This window comes from Moschus berezovskii, chromosome 20, assembly GCF_049115385.1.
Source record: "Moschus berezovskii isolate FMDL1 chromosome 20, NW_MosBer_1.0, whole genome shotgun sequence".
NCBI classification, from domain to species: Eukaryota; Metazoa; Chordata; class Mammalia; order Artiodactyla; family Moschidae; genus Moschus; species Moschus berezovskii.
Window position 1 is genome coordinate 62,512,235 of NC_142479.1, and position 23,441 is coordinate 62,535,675.

General features: G+C 54.7%; 4 protein-coding genes across 4 annotated transcripts; 2 read left to right on the top strand and 2 right to left on the bottom strand.

The window, feature by feature from the left end:
* Positions 1 to 3,763: 3,763 nt before the first annotated feature.
* On the bottom strand, positions 3,764 to 10,208 carry CCDC137 (coiled-coil domain containing 137). The gene is made up of 6 exons (XM_055408339.2): positions 10,022 to 10,208; positions 9,508 to 9,641; positions 7,865 to 8,087; positions 6,105 to 6,187; positions 5,905 to 5,984; positions 3,764 to 5,727 (listed from the first exon to the last, which is right to left on the bottom strand). Exons 1-6 carry the CDS (start codon positions 10,156 to 10,158, stop codon positions 5,506 to 5,508), a joined length of 879 nt encoding a protein of 292 aa, XP_055264314.1. The 5' UTR covers positions 10,159 to 10,208; the 3' UTR covers positions 3,764 to 5,505.
* Positions 10,209 to 10,254: 46 nt separating this feature from the next.
* OXLD1 (oxidoreductase like domain containing 1) lies at positions 10,255 to 12,613 on the top strand. Its single transcript, XM_055397942.2, has 2 exons — positions 10,255 to 10,402; positions 11,221 to 12,613. The coding sequence occupies exons 1-2, from the start codon at positions 10,343 to 10,345 to the stop codon at positions 11,620 to 11,622; spliced, it is 462 nt and encodes a 153-aa protein (XP_055253917.1). The 5' UTR covers positions 10,255 to 10,342; the 3' UTR covers positions 11,623 to 12,613.
* A 2,294-nt stretch (positions 12,614 to 14,907) lies between these two features.
* PDE6G (phosphodiesterase 6G) lies at positions 14,908 to 16,084 on the top strand. Its single transcript, XM_055397948.1, has 3 exons — positions 14,908 to 15,053; positions 15,509 to 15,549; positions 16,008 to 16,084. The coding sequence occupies exons 1-3, from the start codon at positions 14,908 to 14,910 to the stop codon at positions 16,082 to 16,084; spliced, it is 264 nt and encodes an 87-aa protein (XP_055253923.1).
* Positions 16,085 to 17,539: 1,455 nt separating this feature from the next.
* Positions 17,540 to 22,076, bottom strand: TSPAN10 (tetraspanin 10). Its single transcript, XM_055397957.2, is given in 5 exon segments — positions 17,540 to 17,779; positions 17,782 to 17,828; positions 17,830 to 18,201; positions 20,024 to 20,616; positions 21,769 to 22,076. Coding segments are annotated over 5 exon segments (1,083 nt in total). The 5' UTR covers positions 21,805 to 22,076; the 3' UTR covers positions 17,540 to 17,744.
* Between the last annotated feature and the right edge of the window lie 1,365 nt (positions 22,077 to 23,441).

Consider the following 23,441-nt stretch of genomic DNA (forward strand, 5'->3'; position numbering starts at 1 on the left):
GGGCCACCAGGGCACCCCAGTTTCTACCCCACACTGGGTTCAGCCACCCTTCAGTTCAGTTCACTTGCTCAGTCATGTCCAAATCTTTGCGACCCCATGGAGTGCAGCACGCCAGGCCTCCCTGTCCATCACCAATTCCCGGAGTTTACTCAAACTCATGTCCATTGAGTCAGCGATGCCATCCAACCATCTCATCCACTGTCGTCCCCTTCCGCCTTCAATCTTTCCCAGCACGCAGGGCCTTTTCCCAGCATCAGGGTCTTTTTCAGCCACCCTTACTGGTCCCCATTTAGCATGTACTGAAGGGCAGTTATATGCCTTCTGTTTTTATAAGATGAGATTCAAGACCGCACAACTGCCCTCAGAAGCCAATTGCAAGCCCAGGTTGCTACCTCTGATCTTGACTGACAGCTAGGCTGTAAATCAGATTCCCAAGACCGCCCTCCTCAGGTTCAACTAATAAGCTAGGGTAGCTCACAGAACCCAGAGACAGTTTACTTACCAGATCACTGGTTATAAAAGAAAATGACTCAGCCAGATGAAAAAGAGCCCTAGAACAAGGTATGGGGAAAGGGCAGAGTTCCCATGCCCCCTCCAGTGAACACTCCCCACGTTGCCATGTTTACCGACCTGAAAGCTCTCTAAACTCTGCCCTTTGTGTTTTATAATTGATTGAATCATTAATTCAACTTCCAGGCCATCTCCCCTCCCTGGCGTTTGGGCAGTTGGAAGTAATGGGCACTGAAAAGTTCTAACCCTCTAGTCACATTGGTTCTCTTGGCAGCCAGCCCCAGTGTTTAGGTGGGGTCCAAAACCCAACTCATTCACCTAACAAGAGATATCTTTGTTGCTCTAATCAGAAAATTCCAAGGGTTTTAGGAGCTCTGTGCCAGAAATGAGGATGAAGACCAAATGTATATTATACATAAATCACACCATCACAAGTCGATTCCAAATTGTTTTTCAGAAGAATGCTGGTCTCCCTATGGATAACAAATCCACAAGGGTGGCCTTCAACTCTGTTCATTAACAGGCCAAACCAGGACTTTCTTGGTTAAGAGAACTAGAATAGAATGGGAAACTGTCCTCTGAAGATGTAGTTAACTTGGCAAACCGATTAGCCTGCACCCTAGATGAGTCTACTAAGAAAAAAAACAAACATTACAATCCTTAATATTTCAGTTCAACAGATAAGAGTCCCCTAAGCAAAGTCCTCCCAGCCTTCATCATTATTCTAAGAAGCCAGGACACAGAAAGAAAGACCTCGAGAAACCAAAGTGCTTGAGCATCTTCAGTCACCCAATCCATCTTTCTAGTGTCCTCTCACTTCTCAGTGATGGGACTCCAGGAAATCAGTTTTTCCAAGTCTCCCTCTTAATTGGTTCAGAGAAACAACCCTCCAGACTGGGAATGAATTTCTCCACTGCAGCTACATTCTCAATGCCCAACCCCAGTACTATTGAACAGTCCCTGCCTCAGAGCTCGATTCCCAATTGCAAAGGTCTCCAGTAAACCTCAGCTAATCAAGAAAAAAAGATACTGAACCCACAAGACTTGGTGCTCTTCCAACAGGAGTGAACAGATCATGCCCTTACAACAGACTGGTGGTGATAGTGAGGGGGCAGGTGGACACACTGTTTAAAGTGCTGGATATTATGAATCTGAACACCAGTGTGCAGGCTTCAGTGTTGCTTTCCCAAGTAATGAGTTCTCAGCAGGCGATATGCAGCATTGTGTGGGAAGTCCAGGGTTGGTGTCACATTCTGAAAACGCAATCCAGAAAAACTATCCACATGGCTCCCTCCCAGATGCTCCAAATTGCCTGACAGACCATTCGAGGTTTGGCAAGTGGGTTTCACAGAGCTGCCCACCATCTCATGGGTATAATTATTGGTAATGATTGGCAGGGCTTCCCTGGTGACTCAGTGGTAAAAGGACCCTGCCTATGCTGGAGACGCAGGTTCCATCCCTTGGTCAGGAAGATCCTCTGGAGAAGGAAATGGCAACCCACTCTAGTATTCTTACCCAGGAAATCCCATGGACAGAGGAGCCTGGTGGGTTATAGTCCATGAGGTTGCAAAGAGTCGGACATGACTTAACCAAACAGCAACAATGATTTGCATGTTTTTTCATTGGACTGAAGCTTTTCCACTCAGCCAGGCCACTGCCTCCTCTGTGGCTTGGATACCATTGAAAAGGAACACTTTTTGAACTTCATAGCGATTGAGGAACCCACTTTATTGGTCAAGTGCTATACAAATCTGTGTCATTTGGCCAGTTCTCATTAAAACCTCCTTAGGTCAGAGTAAGTGTCAATGAGCACAGAGCCAGAAATTGTGCAGCCCAACAACTATCACTTGATTCATCAGCTAAAGTAATTTTAGACAACCACACAGACTTTGATTTCGTACTTAATGAATAAGGAGGCATTTGTCCAATAGCAAATACTACTACTACTGCTTGGATAAACACCTTTGGAGAAGTAGAAACTCAATTACACAAGATGAGGGAACAAGCACAAATTTCACCTGACTCTCCTTGGCCCTTTGATTTATTCAGCTACCTTCAGGTCCAGGGTCATGGTTTAGAACCATCATACAAGCTAGTTGTCATATATTATTTGGTATTCTGCTTTGCATAGTTTTGGTATTTTCTGTTTGTTTTTTTTTTTCCCATGCTGCATAGCTTACATGATGTTAGTTCCCCAACCAGGGATTGAACTTGGGCTCTTGGCAGGGAAAGTGCAAAGTCCTAACCACTGAACCACCAGGAATTCCCTATTTTAAAACTTTGTACTTGTTGCTTGTCAACCCCCTACAGAAATGCACACTAAATAGAAAGATGTTGACTCAGTGCCTTGAAATGACTGCTGATGCTTGTACCTTCTTTACAAGATGTGATTTTAAGAGGGAAAATGGCTGGGAGTTTCTCCTTCTACTTTCCTTGTTACTCAAACGTGGCCTCTATCAGTTTGTCACCATGCACTTTCCCTCTGATGTGGGACACGATGTCCAGGCAAGGTCCTGCCTGGCATGGAGGGACAGAGCACAACTCCACCGAAACTGGTCAGTGATGCTCGCAAGGAAAGACCCAGATCAAAAGGGAGGGCGGAATGTGGAAATGAGCAAAGGAAAGCTCAACCAGAATGGGGTCGGGAAGCTCTGAAGGGAAGGCTCTCTCACGCATGCATCCCTCAGCACCACAGCTCACAGGCCCAGTGGGAAGATTTCCTCTGATTCAGAAACAAGCTACTCACTGCAGCCAGTGGAAAACCAGATCCCTCCTAATTTCCTCCTCAGTTCAGTTCAGTCGCTCAGTCGTGTCTGACTGTTTGTGACCCCAGAGACTTCAGCACGTCAGGCTTCCCTATCCATCACCAACTTGCCGAGCTTCCTCAAACTTGTGTCCATCGAGTTGGTGAGGCCATCCAACCATCTCATCCCGTCGTCCCCTTCTCCTCCTGCTTTCAATCTTTCCCAGCATCAGGGTCTTTTCTAAATGAGTCAGTTCTTCAAATCAGGTGGCCAAAGTATTGGAGCTTCAGCTTCAGCATCAGTCCTTCCAATGAACATTCAGGACTGATTTCATGATTGACTGGTTTGACCTCCTTGCAGTCCAAGGGACTCTCAAGAGTCTTCTCCAACACCACAGTTCAAAAGCATCAATTGCTCCTAAAACCTAGTAAAAGCTGACCTTCCGTTCGTCTCCTCCAACGTGCCACACAGTTTGCTAGTTCTGAATTGAAATTCTAATTCCAAGAAACTCATTTTAGCCAAAGATTTTATTTCATGCTCAGAGTCAACACCCTTAACCCAGGTTGGATGTCCTGATGGCTGATCCTACCTGGGTTCTATCTCTAGAGGTGACCCAAATCTGGGCTCCATTCCTGAGGGGTGATGCCCAGCTTGGGGGCCCATCTCTGAGGGATGACCCCAGCCTGGTCACCATCGCTGATGGGTTAGGTTGGGCCTGGTGACATCTCTGATGGTAAAGCCAGCTGAGCCGACTTGACCAGTTTTTAGAGGTACTCCAACAAGGGTCTAAGAAAATATAATTTCCATGTTTCATGTGACCAAGGGCAAACTTTCTTCACCACGACCTTTTTCCTCATTCCCATGTTCATACCGTCCTTGCAGTGCGTCCAGGAAACACCAGTGTTTCTCAGCGACCCCACCTCTCCCCTTGCTCTCACTGCCCTGTCTGTCTCAGAACCCGATTGTAAGAAGGATGCCAGCACCGAACGAGAAATGTGCTGCCCGCCCCAACTGCCACGTGATGGGGAGTGAGTCCTGGCTATTGCAGCCAGCCAGCACCCAGCTGCCCCATGCAAGGGCTGGGGCTGCCCACCATGCAGAAACACACCCCAGGGAGTGACAGCCCTGATTCTAGGTACAGCTTCCAGACCTTCAACCTTTTAATTCAAAAATAAACTTCACTGTATAAAATACAAACTTGGGGAAGAGCAAAACAGATCCCATACCACTCCACACTCATTCTCTCAGGCCTCCCTGGTCACAGTTGAGGCCGAGCACTGACTGAGGTGCCCAGGCCATCTTTGCTGGCTAGAGGAGCGTGAGCTGTAGAGAGCAAGGCAGCCCAGCGGCTGTCAGCCTCCAACAGGGCTGTGAACAGCCTGACCCTGTCCCTCCATGTTCGACTGCTAGCAGCCTGTAAGCTGCATCCCTATGCTCTTACTTATATCCCACACCTGAGCAAGAGGATAAACCCAGGTGCTCCCTCCTTTGGTGCCCGTGGGAGGTTCAAATCTTGCTAGGCCCTGCCCTTAGCAGGAACTCACATAGACCCTCTGATTGTGGGAGCCCTGGGCTAGGCTCCTATCCTTGCTGTCTAGCCACTCTTGACCTGCTGGAAAGCCCCGCCATGTCCACCCCAGAGACCCTGATGATATAAGGACTCAGCTTCCCCAACCTCGGTATGGGAGGCTTAGTCTTCGCACCCCAACGTAAGCTGGGGTGGCTCCACCTGCCCTGCGGGGACCGTGGTGACAGTGGTTGAGGTGGCCTAGATGCTGACCCCCCCCACCCCTGCCCCACACCAGCCTGCTGTCTGGCTTTGGCTCTAGCCATGTGGCTCTGTCGAATCCGGGAGAGCCTCGCTTATCGAGTTGGCAGTGTCTACAACTCACTGGCATTTAGGGACAGGATTACGGGACTGGCCCTCCCTAAAGTGGCCCTGGGTTGTGTCTCAGCCTGTGTGTTCAGAACAAAGCTGCACATGACGCTAGGTTTAAGGGAACGACGCTGACTGCATCTGGGTTCACCCAGGTGGTGGCTCCATCTATGGGGGCTCAGGAGACAGACAATGTTCTGTGCAAGATATGGGTCCAGCGGATGGTCACTCCTGAAAGAGCAGTCTCTAGGGAGAAAAAACAGGAGCCCGCTCCCCCACCTGAGTCCCAGGATATGTCCTGGGAAAGGACTCTCGACTGCAGGCCATCTGCTTGTCCAGCTCCAGCCCAGGTGCAGCAGCTCTGGTCTCTCATCATCACAGCTGCGTCTCTGGCTTCTTCCCGGGAGGGAGGTGGAGTGGCAGTGGCAACTGAGTCCCCTGCTGCTGTTGCTGCAGTCTCTTTAGCGCCCTGTAGGCGTTCACGGCCCGCTCCCTCTCCTCCGCCACGATCCGCTGTCTGGCCAGCGAGGTGGTCAGAGGCTGGGACACACTGCCGGGGCTTAAAAGCTTCTTCAGCATCAGTGATTTCTTGCCAGGCTGAAGAACAGAAAGAGGAGGCTGAGGCACAGGTTCGGGAAGGAGGGGAGGTTAAGGCAGGGTCTAGGTTAGTCCAAAATCCAAAAGTCAGTCCATGAGAACGTGGTGCTCTCCTGTGTGCCCCGGACCCGGCAGCATCAAGGGGCAAAAAGGGCAACTCCCTGAACCCCTGCTTACCTGGTCCCTACTCACACTCATCCTGGGCTTGGCGGTCAGCTCTGGGGGCTGCAGTGCAACCTCACCAAACTTCACCGTGTCTGGAGGGGCAGAGAAGCACAGCTGAAGCCTGCTGCCCACACAAGCCCCGCAGCCCTGGCACCCAGAGCCACTGTTAGCCCACCCACCAAGCCCAACACAACTGCTTCCAGAAAAGCTACCTTGGAGCAGCTCCTGCTCTAGCCTCTCTGCTGCCTTCTCCTCCCTCCTCTGCCGGGCCCTGTCCAGTCGCCGCTTCTGGAACCTGGGAAGAGAGCACAGTTCTACTCTTACTCCTAAACCCTCGGTTCACTGGACTCAGGAAGAGGCAGAGGTCACCCCTGCTCACGAGGGATGCTCCACAGCAGATGCTGGGGAGCTGCCTCCAAACCCCACGACCCTCAGAGAGCAGACCCAGCAGACCCTCCCAAAGTTCTAAGTCAAGGGTCCTCAGCATCAGTAGCCCTGGAGCCATGTGACAATGTCTAGAGATGTCCTGGGGGTGCTCCTGGCACCTCATGGGCCGAGGCCAGGTATGCTGCTCACTGTCCTACAGGGCACGGAATAGTCCCCACCCCAGAGAATCACCTGCCCCAAGTGTCAACCGTGCTGCTGTGTCTCAAGGGCCCTGCACAGCAGCACGCGTGATGTGGCTCCTTACTGTCACTGGAATCAGCATCCAATGAGTGCTGGAGATCACCATGGCTTTTACTGGTACCTGGGACAGGTTTTGTGTGATGTCATTTTCATTGGCTAATATGAGTACATGTGCTATTAAGTGGACATGGAGAAACTCCACAAAGCTGAAAACAATCAAACTTTTACAGCTTTAGGGAAATTTCTTTTTTTCTTTCTTTTTAAATTAAGGCCACGCCACATGGCATGCCGGAGAAGGCAATGGCAACCCACTCCAGTACTCTTGCCTGGAAAATCCCATGGACAGAGGAGCCTGGTAGGTTACAGTCCATGGGATCGTGAAGAGTCCAACATGACTGAGCGACTTCACTTTCACTTTTCACTTTCATGCATTGGAGAAGGAAATGGCAACCCACTCCATTTTTCTTGCCTGGAGAATCCCAGGGACGGCGGAGCCTGGTGGGCTGCAGTCTATGGGGTCGCACAGAGTTGGACATGACTGAAGTGACTTAGCAGCAGCAGCAGCAGCACATGGCATGCAGGATCTTAGTTCCCCCAAGCAGGGATGGAACTCATGCTCCTTGCAGTGGCAGCACTGGGCTGCCCAGGCAGTCCCTGCTTTCCGAGAAATTTCTGATGAAAGCCTGGCTTGGTTCATGACGGAAGTTTCAGTAGAGGCAGAAACACATCTCAAAAAGCATTTGTTTGCTGAAACCACTGCCCCAGCCCCCACCCACAGGCTCAAGAAGGTAGCACATAGCTTGTGTCCGAGACCTCTCCAGGGCTGAGAGTAGGGATGGGCAGCTGGTGGTGGGCTTCTTCCTGGTGCCAGTATCTCCACCAGGAAGCTGAGTCTGAGAGGTCACAGAACTTGTCCAAATGACACAGCTACAGGCTCTCAAATCGTTTGGGGGCTGGAAAGGTCAATCCTGGAAACTGACTTCTGTGGGGCAGGCACAATCCCCCTGGTGGCTTGCAAGCACTCCTGGGAAGGAGCCTCACCTTTTTTCTACTTCCCTACAATGACTGGCCTGGAGGGGACAGCTAGCCCTCGCTTGGCTCCTGGATCCCTTGATGCTTTCCACAGAGAGGCACAGACAAAGCCAGGCCTTCAGAGTTCTGTGGGTTCAGAGCCTCCCACGTCAAGAGACTGAGGTGTAGAGAAAAACACCGACTGACACCAGGTCCTGCTTGCTCTGAATCATGGGGTGGGGAGGGTGCCCCTTGACAACAAGAAGCTGTCAACGTAGAAGACATTCGAGGAACCCCACAGCCTTGCCTCCCAGCCCCTCCAGCCCCCACTCACGCTTTCTTCCGCTCCGACTTCTCCTTCCTGGGAGCCGCCTGCACCTCAGGCTGCCGGATGGCCTGGTTCTTGCTGAGGAACAGCACGTGCTGGGCCTCCTGTTCCATGCGCCGGACATAGGCCCTGTCGGACTCCCACTTCCTCTGCTTGAACTTGGGTACGGCAATGTCCGGTTCCACTCCTTTTGCTTCCTTCTCCAATGTCTTACTGAAGGCTGCCTGGGCTGAGAACAAAGGGAGACCTCAGAGAGGACAGTGATGAAGGCAGTGGGGGACTGGGTGGTGCTGGGCTGGTTGCCCATGTTCATCTCCCCTCCCCTGGCCGCAGAAAGGGATGAGCAGACTCACATGGGAACTAAACAATCTCTAAGATGTGGGGGCACCCTGGGGTGGCATCCCCACAGCTCACTGGCATACATCAAAGATGTCCTCTGCAGCTCAGCTGAAAAAAGTGACGAGACCTTAAGTGTCCATCACTAGGTGACCGGCTGAATGAATCCCCTTGTGTTCATCCAGAGATGTCACACAACTGCTGAGGAGAGCCTCGTGGAGTTATGGGAAAGGGCATGGAAAGATCTACAAAATCCACTGGAGGGGAAAACCCAGGACACCAAACAACGTACAGAATGAAAGTATAGCTTTTACTAATATGTGAAATGTGAAATATGCATAAGACTAACTTGTGAATAACTAAAATAGTCATAACATTTTCCCTGGGAAGGTAAAAAAGAAGATGAACAGTGGTTTCTTTTAGGGGGAGGGAACAGGATTCAAAAACGCCTCACCTCATACCTTTCAGAACTGATTTCACCATGTACGTAAGTTTATATTTTTAAAAATAATTTAAACCCCCAAAAGTGCTAACTCTATAGGGCATGGTTCAGAATGTACCATCATCCATCTGGGTCAGTGACCTCCTCTACCCCTCAGCTTCCTCAATTCTTTACTTGGCTATTGATTTGGCAGCCATCTAACCCCCAATAAAAAGACTAAGGTTTACAAAGAAATGACAAAATAGCATTGCTGCAAAATCAGTGTCATGTTTAGGAACACATACACTCTGGACCCAATTCCCCCAGCATCCAGGGAAAGGCTGACAGGTGGGCACCCTACCTGGCCTTGGGGAAAGGGGTGGGGCAGGGGTGTGTGGAAATGAGCTTCCCAGGGGGTCTGATCAATTCCCTCCATAGCCTCTGGAAACCATCCACTTCTCTCCACCATGACTTCTGCACTCCGGTCCAAGGAACCATCATCATAGTAAGGCTGGCCTGCAGTGTCCTCTCACCCCCTCAATCCTTACATAGCAACCTTTTTCTTCAAGTAAGTCTGAACTGACTGTCCCCTCTGATGTATCTCCACTACTCTTGGGGTGCAGTAGTAGAAATCAACACTTCCATCTTAGCCCATGAGGCCCCAGGGACTCCTTTTGGAGCCTCATCTGAAACCACCTTGTCACCTGCTGCCACCCGCCGCTCTGGCCCTGTTGACACCAGCCTTCAGTCAGTCTTCCACATGCTCCTGCACCGTCTGAACTGCCGGGGCCTGGCAGATTTCTTCTGCCTGAAACGCCACTGAATACTTGTGCAATTAAGTGGATTCAAACACACAGGGCTTTAGGGCCACCCAGCATAAGCGTGCAGTTACCCTCTTTCTTCCTCTTCTTGTTACTGATAGGATTTTTCATCTCTTGCCGGCTCCTCATAATCTCTCGCAGCTTGAAAGGAATTTCCTGTTCATCCTGGTTCTTGGGCTTGCAATTCACTTTCTTCTTTTCTTTGCTGTGAAGGAGAACACGGGGGTGAAACAGGTCTCAAGTGGAGCATAAACAGAATCAGAGAAACCAAAGCTCAGCCTGGAGAAAGAAACTTCGCAGGCTAACCTGGCCGCTGTCGTGCGTGCCGGTCAAGGGAGCATGACCTCGTCCTAGCCCGCCCGGAGACTGTCCCTGGACCGGTCTCCCACCGGACCCTGAGTGGGAGGACCTGACTTCGTCCAGGATGACAAGATGGCGCCTGGAAGGTGGTGACACGTGCCACACCGGAGACTCCGTCACTCCTCTGCCCACCCAGGACGCCCACCGCCGGGAACCGGCAGCGAGCTGTGCCCGGCATGCGTAGGGGCGCCAAGGTGTCTTCAGGGCGGTGAGATCCGCACCCACCTGCGCGGTCCCGGCCGTGGCGCCGAGCACTGCTTCCCCAGCTCTTGCTGCCTCTGGCCCTGCGGTCGCCCTGGTCTCCCAAACCCCGCCGTTCCCGCCGGCACCTCAGCCGCCGCTCCGCGCCGGAGTCCAGCCATCTGCAAACACAGGGTTCACAGGAGAAGCCACTTCCGCACTCTCGGGCGGTCCCGCCCTACGCCCGCCACTTCCGCTTCCTGCGCCCCTCGGCGCAGTACAGCTCCCTGACGTGTCGGGATTGGCCAGGGCGGCCGCCTTTCACGGCCGCCTGCAGCGCGTGCGCAGTGAGCCAGGCCGCGGGCAATGCTGCTGAGGAGGGTTGCTGGGGGAGGCCGGGCGGTGGTTGCCGCTACCCTCGGCGGGGCAAGTACAAGCGGGGACGGGGACGGGATGTGTTCGGGAGGCTGGGCCCCATGGGGGCCGAGGAGCCCCGCTCTTCGGCCGCTGATCAGACCTCAGGGTAGTGCCGGCGGGTTCTGCACTCGTTCCCTTCGTCCAGTACCTGTTGAACAGCTGCTGTGTGCAAGGCCTTTGGGGAAACCTCAGTGAATAGGAGCTGATGCTCCTCGCTGGAGAAGTTAGAGAAATAAAGTTTGGGTCCGTGTTCAGTGCCCTGGAGACAGAGCAAGGGGCCAGGGTGGGGGCTCCAGGTGAGGAGAAGGCTGTGCCCTGGACCTTGGGAATGACTTGGGTTTCTCCTGTGACAGAAGGAAGAGGGATGAAGGGTGATGCGATTAGTCAGGATGGTCACGGGAGGGAAATGTGGGAGTACTGGTTGGAGAGGGAGAGGTGGCTGTTTGGCCTGAAGCTCACAAGCTTCCACTTCCACCACAGTCCTGACCACCAGGCAAAGGCATCTTAGCTGGAGGTACAGTCTCTCCACTCACCGTCTGCTGGAGTGCCTGCCTAGTGCCAGGCCTTGAACCCAGCCTCTCTCATGAACTTATGGGTCATCCTCATCCCAAGCGTCAGGTCCCTTTTAAAAATGGAAAACTGAGTCTAAAGACAAAGTCCAAAGTTAAAGACGAAGTAACTTGTCTAATGGTCATGCAGGAATTAAGGAAGCTGAGAAAGACATGGAGTCCCCTGCCACTGACAGGAAGCCAAAGTTTGCCCAGAGCAGGAGGCAGGCGGGGCCTTACCAGCTTCCTAGAGACTCATGTGCTTATCTGCATCCTTAGGGGCCACTGTCCAGCTGGGACTGGTGCCAAAAGCTTCCTGGAGGCGGCAGCCTTCTTCGCAGGATCCAAGACCATGAAGCCCGCAGAGAGTTTGGAAAGAACCATGTGGAAGTGGGGTCCCAAGCAGGTGCAGCGGGCACCGGGCAGCCCAAGTCCTGCCTGCCGGGTGGGGGCCCCTCAGGACCCCTGTACCCACCACCACCTGAGCTCCAGCCGCCCACCAACTGCTGCATGAGCGGCTGCCCCAACTGCGTGTGGATGGAGTACGCAGATGCACTGTTGCAGCACTACCAGGATGGTGGGGAGCGGGCCCTGGCCGCCCTGGAGGAGCACATAACCGATGAGAACCTCAAGGCCTTCCTCCGGATGGAGATCCAGCTCCGCATTAGGAGCGGAGGCTGAGCCACCTGGCCAGACACCCTCACCCCGACATACTCCTCCTCGGGATCCTGCACTGCCACCTTTATCCACGGCCCCTTTGTGCGGCTGGTGTCGGCAGAAGTAGGAAGAGTTGTTTATTGACCTTGCCTGAGAATAAATACGTTCTCTGTGGTGGTTAGACAGCAGACTTTTGTGTCATCATCTGTAGGCTTATGTCATATTATCATATGGGGCACCTACAGCCTTCACCAATCTGTGAAGGTGAAAATAAACCTGTTTCCTTGACTATTCAAGTGACAGTGACCCCAGGGGCTCCCTTCCATGTCCCAGCATCCCAGAAGTCTCACCCACAGGTCAGCTCCGGCCACTGTCAGCAGTTCGGCAGGAGGACCATGTGGTCCTGTGAGGTGGCCATGAGCAAAGCACTGGTGGGCACAAATGCCCACAGATGGCCTGGGAAGCGTCCCATCCATCCAACTGCAGACTTCCAAGCTCTGATACCAGTGGCCTGGATGGACAGGGTTAAATGAATTTATGCCTATTTTATCTCCTCATTTAAAAGAAAAGCTAGGGTTGTGATCTGACTTCCCGGAGTTGAGCTGATAAAACAGGCCTTCCCAGGTAGAGGCCTTCAATGTAAAGCCAGCATTTTCCATGAAGGCAGATCTGTGGACAAATGAATGAAACCACACAGCCATAAGACATGCTGCCGTGCTAATGCCTGAGGATACACCCAGTAGAGCCAGCTGTCTTGGCCAGCTAATGATGTCATCCAGAATCAGCTTTGGTTTTTTCAGAGAAACATGATAGTAGCAATACATGTTTGTTACACTTCATGTCAGAGAGCATCTACTTCAATCATGTCCTATAGATTTGAAAATGGCCCAGGAAGAGATTTCCCTGGAGACAAAAGCACAGCAGACCTTAGTGGGCCTGAGGCCCCTGAAGGGGTCTACAACATAGAGGTAGTTAATCTCAGAGATGTAGGAAAAAGTTTACTGTATTTTTCTCAATAAAACATATTTATGGAAAAAAAAATGAAAGATTTTCTATGTGTATATGAACCTGGGGTTGATCTTTGTAAAGTCCCGGGAGGAGGAACCTAGAGGAAGGGGAAAGATGAAGAAAATGCACCACATGGTGGGAACAGCAGGTGCAAAGGCCCTGGGGTGGAAGGAGTTCCTTAGAGCACAGAGCAAGAGGGAGGTTTGAGAGGTGAGGCCAAAGAAGTGGATCAGTTGGGGGCCAGAAAGGGGTTCCTCAGCAGTCAGGACTGAAAGTGGAGAGAGGCCTGAGATGGCAGCCAGTGCCATGTCATCTTTGCTTCAAAAATGAGCAGCTTCAGGGACTTTCCCAGTGGTACTTCCAATGCAGGGGGCCTGGGTTCAACCCCCGATCTGGGAACTAGATCCCACATGCACAGCTAAGAGTTCCCATACTGCAACTACAGATCTCTCACGCCACAACTAGGACCCAGCATAGCAAATAAGTATTTTTTAAAAAGAAGCAGCTTCAGGAGAGGCTGGTTGCTCATGATCATACATCTCTTGCCTGCCCTGACCCTGTCCCCAGCTTGTCCTTCCCTTGACCGCACCTGAGCCCCTTCCCCCATCTCGGGGAATCCTCGGTAGTGTTACCCAACCCCATAATCTCATTAGTGTGGTGTCAGGCACAGTCCTAATCAGCTTACCCAGCTGCAGGATAAATGCCCAGCCGGCACCCTGCTGAGGGAAGCCTGCCACTCACACCCATGGTCCCCTGAGACCTGCTGCCCCAGAACTTGGTGAGTAGCGATCTTCCCAGGTTGCCTTTCCTGGTGGCCACTTACCCAGGGGTGTTAGTGGGTATCTGCCCAGAGGGTGGAGAGTTGGTGGGCTTTTCACCACCATCCTGAGGTCTGGGTCTATGGGAGGCCACCCACTGCCCTGTTCAGAGAGGATGCCCAGCTTATCACGTCCTCTGCTCCCCATGTCAGATGGTGGTGCAGGCTGTCCCCCAGGCTAGCAATGGCCTCAGAGCCTCAGGCCACACACACTCAACCAACCTAAATGGGCACAAGCCACAGGCCAGGCTGGAGCCAGAGCAGCTCAGACAGCGGTTTCCATGGGATAGCATCTGATAGTTGGAGCTCCATCAGGTCTCAGAACAGCCCACACCAGGCCCATGGCCTGGGACTGGGGAACGGACTGGCTGGGCCTACAGAGCCTGGGCCATGAGGGGCGGGTGTTGTGGGGTTTGAGCTGCCAGGGCCACCAGACCTGCTGCGGTCCACCTTGGACCCAGTGTAGATCCGGCCACTGATCCCAGTTCCTCTCAGGCTGATGCTGGTCCCAGCACAGAGGCCAAAACTTAGGGAGGGCAGGTCCACAGCGGGGCCCATCCAACCTCCAACCCTAGGATCCCTGGTACTCATGGCCAGGCCTTCCTCGCTGGTCTTGCTAGAACCACCTGTCCTTGCCTCCCAGCTGGTCTCAGCCCTGAAACTCTAGCAGGCAGTGGGTGGTGGCCCCAGACAGAAGTCAGGCGTTACAGCCCACAAATGGGGGACAAGAAAAGGGGCCCCAAGAGGTGGTCCCCGGGGAATCCAGTGCCAGGGTAGCGGCTCCTGGCTGTGTCATGTACTTAGCCCCAGAACCTTCTGGGCTCACAGTGTTTCCTGAGAGATTAGAGTCTCCCTCTGGTGCTAATAGGCTTAAAGGAAGGTGAGCTTCCCCTGGCCAAGGTCACCAGGGCTTAGGGCATCCAGGGGGAAGCTCTGGAGGAGAGGGGGAAGGGAGGCCACCCCATACAGTGGGTTCAAGGACACCAGCAGGTGATGCCAGCACCTAGCGAGTGGTGGCGAGTGGAGGGGTTGTGTTTACCAGCAGAGTGAACACGCTGCTGGAGCCAAGGCTACACGGCCCGGTTGGGGGTTTCATTGTGACTCAGGCCCCTCCCCTGCCCTCCCATTTCTTAGACTACTTTTAGGCACCATTGGGTGCTCAACATGCCACCATAAATGAGGCTGAGTGTTCCACCCCAGAGATTGGGATGGGGAATGCAGAAGGGGGACGCCATAAGGAGGGTGCACCTGGGGGGTCTCACCCCCTTCCTGGTCCTCATTTGGGCCCCAGGTGCAGTTGGCAGAAGCTCCCCGGGTCAGGGGACTGCCGTCTGAGACCTACTGGGGACCGGTGAGTCTCATATTGCAGGGTTTCCTCTGCTCCAGGGAGTTGAGACCTGCGAGGCGGGTCGGAAGCAGGAGGGCTCAGAGCGTGAGGGAGTCCAGAACCTGAAGGTCGCTGCGGGATCTCTGCCAACCTGGCCATGAACCTGGAGCCACCCAAGGCCGAGATCCGGTCGGCCACCAGGGTGATGGGGGGACCTGTCACTCCCAGGAAAGGGCCCCCGAAGTTTAAGCAGCGGCAAACCAGGCAGTTCAAGAGCAAGCCCCCCAAGAAAGGTGTCCAAGGGTAAGCAGAGCTGTAGGAGGGGTGGCTCTGAGAAGGGGTTGGAGGGCCCACCAGCTGTATGGGAGGGAGGGGGGCTGCACTGCAGGTGGGGGGTGGGGTGGGGCCTAAGCCACCCTTTTCTGGTGGAAGGCGATCCCATCCTCCTAAGTGGGTGGGGCGGTTCTCAGGGGCCTGAGCCGGACTGTCTCAGGGTCCCCATTCCCTGGGGATGGGGACGGGGGTCCTTTTTAGCTGTTATTGCTGAAAGGTCTGGAAAGCACACCCACCCACACTGCCGCCCAGATACCCAACCAGCACCCCACTAACTGATGTGCATCTCCACACACGCAGCCCTATCTGTACACACCCAGGACACACTCAGACACACCATGTTCCCAGGAACCTGCACTCAAGTGCTCGCACGTCCCCTCCTCCCCACTTCCTGGCCACCGGCCCTGACTGCTCTGTCCTTGCAGGTTTGGTGATGATATCCCCGGAATGGAAGGCCTTGGAACAGGTATGCCAACCACAAGCACCCACCTAGGTGCCCCCACTCGCCCACCCCTCAGAGTGCCCGGGGCCCAGCCCCCACCCCAGGCAGGGGGCACCTCCGCCTCGCTGTGCTTCACTGCCTTTCCCGACCGCAAGCTTCCAACACCACCTGAGCGGGTCGTTCCTCCTCAGTGGGTGCTTGGAGGGGCTGGAAGGAACAAGGCTCATGCTGTCCCCGCCCCAACCCCCCCTCACCAGCAGCAAGGCCCACCTTCCTCCCTGCCTCCTCCAGGCCTGCTGCACCCACTCTCTTCCTGGGCAGGGCACCCATTCGATACCCCCCAAAGGTGGTGTGTCCTGAGAGGAGGGCTCTACGCCCAAGGACCTTGTACTCTCACCACTGGGGTGTGGACAACAGGGCCTGGAGGGCATGGCAGCACTGGGGGCCATGGACCCTCAACCTACTGCCCCCTTGTCCTGCAGACATCACCGTCATCTGCCCGTGGGAGGCCTTCAACCACCTGGAGCTGCACGAGCTGGCCCAGTACGGCATCATCTAGCCACGGACCCCCACCCTTGGACCCTCCACTCCGCTGCCCGCCCTGACCCCCTGCTCAAGATTCCTGTGAGGAAGGCTGTGCCCCTGGGAGGTCCAGAGTGTCTGGATTGTGTCCGGAGACCCTCACAGGGTGGCAGCCTCGAGCCTCCTGGATGCTAGTTACCAGGAGCCCACCACCTCTCTTCAGGACACCCTGTCGGGGAAGCCGGGCCCTGTTTAACTTCTGGAAATACTGGTCCACAGACCCTCTCCTCCCCAGGCTGGAAAGCTAGGGTAGGCCTCCCAGTGGTGTGTGCCACACCCCACCTCCTGGCCTGCCTGTCTGGGGGTGAGGATGGGCTCCCCTCACTAGCCTTTCCCAGTTGAGGCCGTTGGGCCGGAAGGTGGATGGCGGGAGTCCTGCAGGCGTCAGAGAATGAGAACCCCCTGAACCAGTCACATCAGTAGGAAGCTTGTCCTTTCCAACGTGGCCCATGCTCACTGTCCTGTTTCAAATAAAGTTAGCCGTGCTCCCCACCACTTGTCTGGGGTGTGCTGTCAGTGGGGACAGGGCCCGAGGGTAGGGTCTGTTCAGTAGAGTGGATGGCGCAGGCACAGGTGGCAGGGATGGCGGGGCCTCAGCCAGGCTGAGGGGAGGAAACACATCAGGTGCTGAGAAGGCTCCTGAAGGCTGGATCGGGGCAAGGTGGGCAGCCTCACGCACTGCAGGGGCAGGAGCTCAGGTCAGGGGGAGGGAAAGCCTGTTTGCTCCCCACAGGTGAGGAGACAGGGGCAGGGAAACTGGGCCCCCCGCCCACCCTTCGTGTCCACTAAAGCCGGGCAGAGGCCCACCAGCAACTCTGCAACTCCACTCCTGACCCCACAGCGGGACACGCTGTCATACATACACGTAGACCTGCACAAAACTGTTCCTACTGGCAACCATATTCTGGAAACTGCCCAAGTGCATGTCCATAGCAGTGACTAGAGAGTGATTCTCGAGAAGGGGGCCCTGTGATCCCGTCTATGTGAAGGTCAGAAAAGCCACACGAACTGAAGGTAACAAAGTTCCAACAGGGGTGACCTTGGGGAGAGGACCAAGAACTCTGCTGGGGCTGGAGCTAGAGCTGGTAGTGTTAGTGGGTCCACAGGTGTGTAGTAGGTAAGTAAGAAGCCTCACGCTGCCCACTTAAGGTTGGTGCAATTTACTGTATGAGTGATACATTGCAATAAAACTTACACTCTGCCAAAAAAAAGACTCTGGAGGGAGAGGCCTGGGCCTCAATGGACAGGAAAGGGGGAGATGGCCCCAGAGGAGGGCAGATGCCAGGCTATGGTGAAGACATGGGGCTTCGTAGGCTGGGCTTGGAAGCGGTTGGAAGTGGAGGTCAGAGGTGAAAACTGAAAGTGAGGGTCAAGGTGAAATTCAGAGCTGGGGGCTTGGTAGCAGGATTTCATCCAGTTCTCGCCCCCTGCTCTCCCTGCCGGCCAGGTGGCTTTGCTGGCACCCTCCGTGGGAGGCAGATGATGGCCAGGCCGTCGTTGAGGTCAGCTTACACTTGGAACAGCAGCGTTTGCAAGCAAGCAGGCAGTGTGAGGGAAAGGGAACCCTGGGAAGCTGGAAGTCAGTAGGTGGAGGTGGCCTGGGGGGTCAAGGCGTGTGTCCCAAGCACCCAGGCAGGTTACTCTGACATCTTCCCTGGGAGGGGAGGGGAGGGGAGGCCTGCAGCCCCAGATCCCATCCTTGTATCCTGGTCTTTCGTCCCCCTGGCTGGTCAGTTTAGCAGAGGGCGGGACACCAGGTCTGGGGTTCCTATGGACAGGCCCCCACTCCCTGCTGCCCTCTTGTGGATAGTCAGGGCCCTCACCAGCTGGATGGCTAGCAGGAGCTCCACCCCCTGGACCAGCACGACCACCAGGGCATAGCAGCCCACAGTTCGGATGTTACTGCGCAGCCACCGGAGGAGCAGGGGGCCACAGCCCTCAAGATGCACCACCCTCTGGGCGGCGTCCTCATCCAGGCCCAGGGCCCCGAAGCCGCACTGGTCATTGACAGAGGCTCCGCCTTCCCAGGGGTCAATGCAGCAGGAGGCAGGAAGGCTGCAGGCCTGGACCCCCGGGGAGCTGCAGTTAAAGTACCTGCAAGGGTGCACAGTGTCAGTCTGGAGGACAGGTCCCCTGGTCTGGGACCCCAATGTGAACTGTCTCTTTGTGGTTGCTTAGTCGCTAAAGTTGTGCTCAACTCTTTTGCAATCCCATGGACTGTAGCCCGCCAGGCTCCTCTGTCCATGGGATTCTCCAGGCAAGAATACTGCAGTGGGTAGCCATTTCTTTCTCCAGGGGATCTTCCCTACCCAGGGACTGAACTCGTGTCTCCTTCACTGGCAGGCAGATTCTTTACCACTGAGCTTCCCAGAATGTCTCCTACCCACCTCCAAATTTCCATGGCCACACACATACATAGGCATGCACATGTGTATGCATGCAAGCACAGAGGCATGAATCCACACTGGCATGCATGTATAGAGGCACACACACACACACACAAAATACCCAGTTCTCTATAATTCATCCCGCACCAGGTAGGCCTCTGCACCTGCTTCTTGGCTGGAAGGCACACACTGCACAAGACAGCTGGAGGGAGGCCAGCATTTGATGGGGGCTGGAAGGAGGACGGCCTCGCCCCACAGATGCTGCAGCGTTGGTCTGAGCAGCAGGGTTGGAGCCGGAGAAGGAGGCTTGAGGACTGACAGAGGCTTCTGTAGGGGTCAGTGGACTGTGGTGGGAGTGTGAGGGGCCACACTGGACAATGACAAGGGACAGGGGTCTTGGGAGGAGCTCACAGGGCCTGGAGGGAGTGTTGCTCTTATCACCTGCTTCAGGCAGCCCTCAGGTGTCCCTAGCTTTGATTAGGCATCTAGTCAAAGCGTCCAGGGCCCTGTGAGCTGCAGGCTCATCTCTTACCACCCCCTGCCCCATAAAGGCACAGTCTCATCTCCTCAAAGAGTGGGCTTCACTAAGGCCAGGGCTTGGAGACCGGTAGGCTGGGTGAACATAACATCAGAAAGGGCTGCCACCAACCCAGAGTCACACATGGCCACCCAGTGAGAACAAGCCTTGTGAGTGCTTCTAGGGTGCCTGGTACTCGGAAGGAAGGGCTCAGCACGTCTCAGGGACTCTTGGGTACAAGTGGCTGGTTTTCAAGAGTCTCCATGTGACTCTAAACACACACACATGTACACATACATACACACATAGTAGAGAGAGAACCATGGAGTCATAGTCTAGAGGGATGTCCTGGATTAATCTAAAGTGAAAGTGAAAATCTCTCAGTCGTGTCCAACTCTTTGTGACCCCATGGACTACACAGTCCATGGAATTCTCCAGGCCAGAGTACTGAAGTGGGTAGCCTTTCTCTTCTCCAGGGGATCTTCCCAGCCCAGGGACTAAACCCAGGTCTCCCGCATTGCAGGTGGATTCTTTACCAGCTGAGCCACAAGGGAAGCTGGTGGTGGTTTAGTCACTAAGTCGTGTTCGACTGTTGAGACCCCATGGACTGTAGCCTGCCAGGCTCCTCTTTCCATGGGATTCTCCAGACAAGAATACTGGAGTGGGTTGCCATTTCCTTCTCCAAGGGAAGCTAGATTAACCTAAAACTTATTTTCAGTTGACACAGAGATATCTTGTATGATGTCCTTACTGGGAAAAAATAAAAACAAAACAACAATCTCCAAAAATGATTTTCTACATCTGCTAGCTGAGTTTCTTCATTAACATCCCTGCGTGACCACGTGGCCCTGGCTGGGCCCGAGCGTGTACATGTGCAAAGGTGCCTGCACGAGCATGTGCACACGTGTGAGTATATATGGGTGGGGAGCCTGTACAGGTGAGTGTGTGTACAGGCATGTGAGTGTGGCCGCTCCCTCTCCAGCCCTCCTCCCTTGTGGGCTCCAGGACTCACGGGTTCCGCTGCCAGTCCTGGTAGGAGGCCGCCCCGCAGCACTGCAGCCCCAGCTGGACTTGGTCGATGAGGAAGCACAGGTCTGGGTCGTCTTGGTAGTGGATGACGGCCAGGCGCAGGACGTGCTCCAGGCCATCCTGTAACCGGCCCCAGAGGGCCACCACCAGGGCCCCCACCACGGCCTCCAGCACCAGGAAGGCAAGGACGCCCCCGGAGAAGCAGCGCAGCAGAAAGGCGTTCTCGCAGAGGGCACCCAGGCAGCCCGCCAGACTCACTGCACTGACCGCCAGCCCGCCCAGCACCAGCCCCAGCATGGGGTCTGCGGGCAGGGGGGACCCCCAACTACTCCCCAGAGACCCCTTGACAGCCAGGCCCCAGAGCCCGATGGCCAGGGCCAGCAGGCTAAGCAGGGAGAAGAGGAAGTTGGACAGGAAGAGAAGGCACTTGAGGCAGCTGCTTTCTGAGGGGAGCAAGCAGGCCAGGAACCCCCCAAGGCCTGCCCTCTGGGCTGGGTCCTCCCGGAGAGCTGGTCCTGGGCGACTGGAAGTGAGGGGGCTGCTCCCGGCGAGGGGTGGTTCCTGACCTCCAGCCTCCTGCAGAGGAAGGAGGAACAGGGAGGTCTCACTGGTGTGACCCCCTTCACTTAGACCCTGTGACACTCAGCTGGGAGCAGGGTCAGAGCCTGCAGGGGGAGGAATCTGGATGGCGGAGGTGGAAAGGGGCGCTCAGAGACCCTAGAAGCCCGGGGACATGGGTGCGGCCAGGAGACCAGGGATCTGTGGGGTGCAGGGCCTCCCAAAGACTCCACCTTGCCCTCCAGGAGGACACTCAGCCAAGTTTGGGGGCCCTGGCCTTACCCAGGAAAAGAATAACAGGGTGCTGAAGGTGGGGGGCCCACCCTCCTCTCAGTTCCCCAACAGAGGCCTGAATCACAATCATGAGGTTGGGAGAAGCTGCCAGTTTCATCACTGGAAATGTGTCCCTTGACGGACAGTCTGCACCTCAGTTCTGCCTGTCCCCCTACCCCTCCACTGGCAGGCAGGTGTGGGAGGGCTTCTGCCCCCTCTCTGCAGGGGAAGGGGCAGCAGGCCCTTGAAGTCTGGTTGCGGGAAGAATGGGGAAGCTAAGAAGCCAGGCCGGGGCAGAGTCCCCAGTTTCCCAGGCAGAAATGAGCCCTTTACTCCCCACCTGTCTGACAGCATCAGAGCAGAGGAAAGAAGGGTTATTGATCAGCAGCCCCCAGACCTCAACAAGTCAGTAAAAGCAAAAGAACAAGCTGCCGACGACGTTGGCCTTCAGCCCCTTCTGCACCGAGCCAGAGCCCACCCTCCCATCACCCAGATCCACAGGGAGACCTGCCAGATCTCTTGTCTAGGGGCCATATGGGGCTGAGTGGATGGCAGCCTTAGGCAGGGGCAACAGGGAGATGAGAAGGCCGATGGGGACTGGGTCACAGGTCGGGGGGGCAGGGAAAATGTGGGGGTGGCCCGATGGGTGATGGTCCCTGGGTGTGTGCTATCCTTGGGGTGTGGATGCACCCCACAACATGTTAAACTCAAGGGCAATGCTGGGTCGCCTTTCAGGGTAGGAACAGGGTGCTGGGGGTGGTTAAGGCAGCTGATTAGTAAAGCCCCACCCCAATCTTAGCAGCGGGGCATCCGCCTCCCCAATACACAGCAGGGCTCTGGGTGGGGCGGGGGAGAGAGAACACCCCCAGCCCTGGCAGTCGCCACAGCATTGCTTACCTGGGACAGCAGGGGGCTCCTTTCCCCCTCCCCCATCCTTCCCCAGGACAGGTGTCGCTGGACCCTGCTGGCTTCTCTGGCTGGGACACCAGGCCTGGTGTTGCCTGTGGCCCTGGCCGCTCTGTGAGCTGTGAGCCCCACCGGGATGCCGCGGTCACAACCAGATCATGTGAGGAGTCATATTTTAGGGCTTAACACAGCCTCTGCTTGTCGAGATGCAGAGAATTCTTCTTCCTGAGCCCAGATTCTTGGCCTTGCTCTGTGCAGGCATGACGTGGGAGCTGTCAGGGGGCTGGCCTCGTGGTCATCGCCAGAGGGTCCTGGTGTGGACAGCCTGGCAGATTCAGTGCTGCCCCTCAGCTCAGGTGGAGGATCAGATCCTGGGCCCCAGTAATAGCCTGGGAGACCACTCCACAACTAAATGCCAGTTTATCCTCTGACTTATTCACTGAAAGAAAGAAATTATATATATATTATATATATGGCTATATATAATATAGATATAAAATGAATATGTGTTTGAGGAAACGCCAAGAGATAGTGAAGGACAGGGAAGCCTGGTGTGCTGCAATTCATGGAGTTGCAAAGGGTCGGACACAACTTAGCGACTGACCAACATAATTATATACATACATATATAAATACATACATATAATTATGTGTGTGTGTGTGTGTGTGTGTGCGCCTAGGTGCTTCAGTTGTATCCGACTCTTTGCGACCCCATGGACTGTAGCCCAGCAGGCTCCTTTGTTCATGGGATTCTCCAGGCAAGACTACTGGAGTGCAGAGCCTTTCCCTTCTTCAGGAGATCCTCCTGACCCAGGGATTAAAGTCCAGTCTCCTGCATCGCAGGCAGATCTTTTACGTCTGAGTCACCAGGGAAGCACATAATTATATACAAATGTATGTATGTATATTTGAAGTGCCTTTTTATTTTCACACGTCACTGGGTTAATTATATCCTTCTTGGTTTTAAGGTTCCCGGGATCCCTCACCCTCTGAGTTTCTCAGCAGCAGGACTTTGTCAAGGTCACTATCGGGCCCTAGAGCTTGGAAGGACCCTGGCCATGTAGCACAGAACAGACAGAGGTGTGCTCCAGGCTCCCTGAGCCTGCATCATCTGCCTTCTCACCCAGCCTGCCTTGCTTGGATGCAGTGGGAAGACTGGCTCAGAGCAGGACCCTACCCCCCACCAACTCTGGGCATGAACCTCCACACCTCCTGAGTCCGGCTTATGGAGTGCATGAGACTGTGGTGTGTGTGGATGCTGCTGTTGGCTGCTGGGGCCCTGAGACCGTGGAAAACAGAGGCTGCCAGGAGCCCTTCTGCAAACACATTTGCATGGCAGGGAAAGGGTGGTCTCTGGAGGGTTTATGTGCCCTGTCCTGTCTCCATCGCCCTCCCCACTCCCTTTCTCAGCTTCTTCTTTTTGATGTTTTAGCCCATCTCTTTTCCTCCCTCACTCACCACTTTACAATCCAGCCACATGGGCTGCTTGCTGGGCCCTGATCAGCCTGGCACTGATGTTCCCTGACCTATGCCGTCCCCTGAAATCTCTTCCTGGTGTCCAGTTTCAGACTAGTATGGCCCAGGGAGCACTAGTCATTTTTATTTGCTTTATCTTGTTTTTTTTTTTTTAAATATATATACACTTTATTTATACTTGGTTGCTC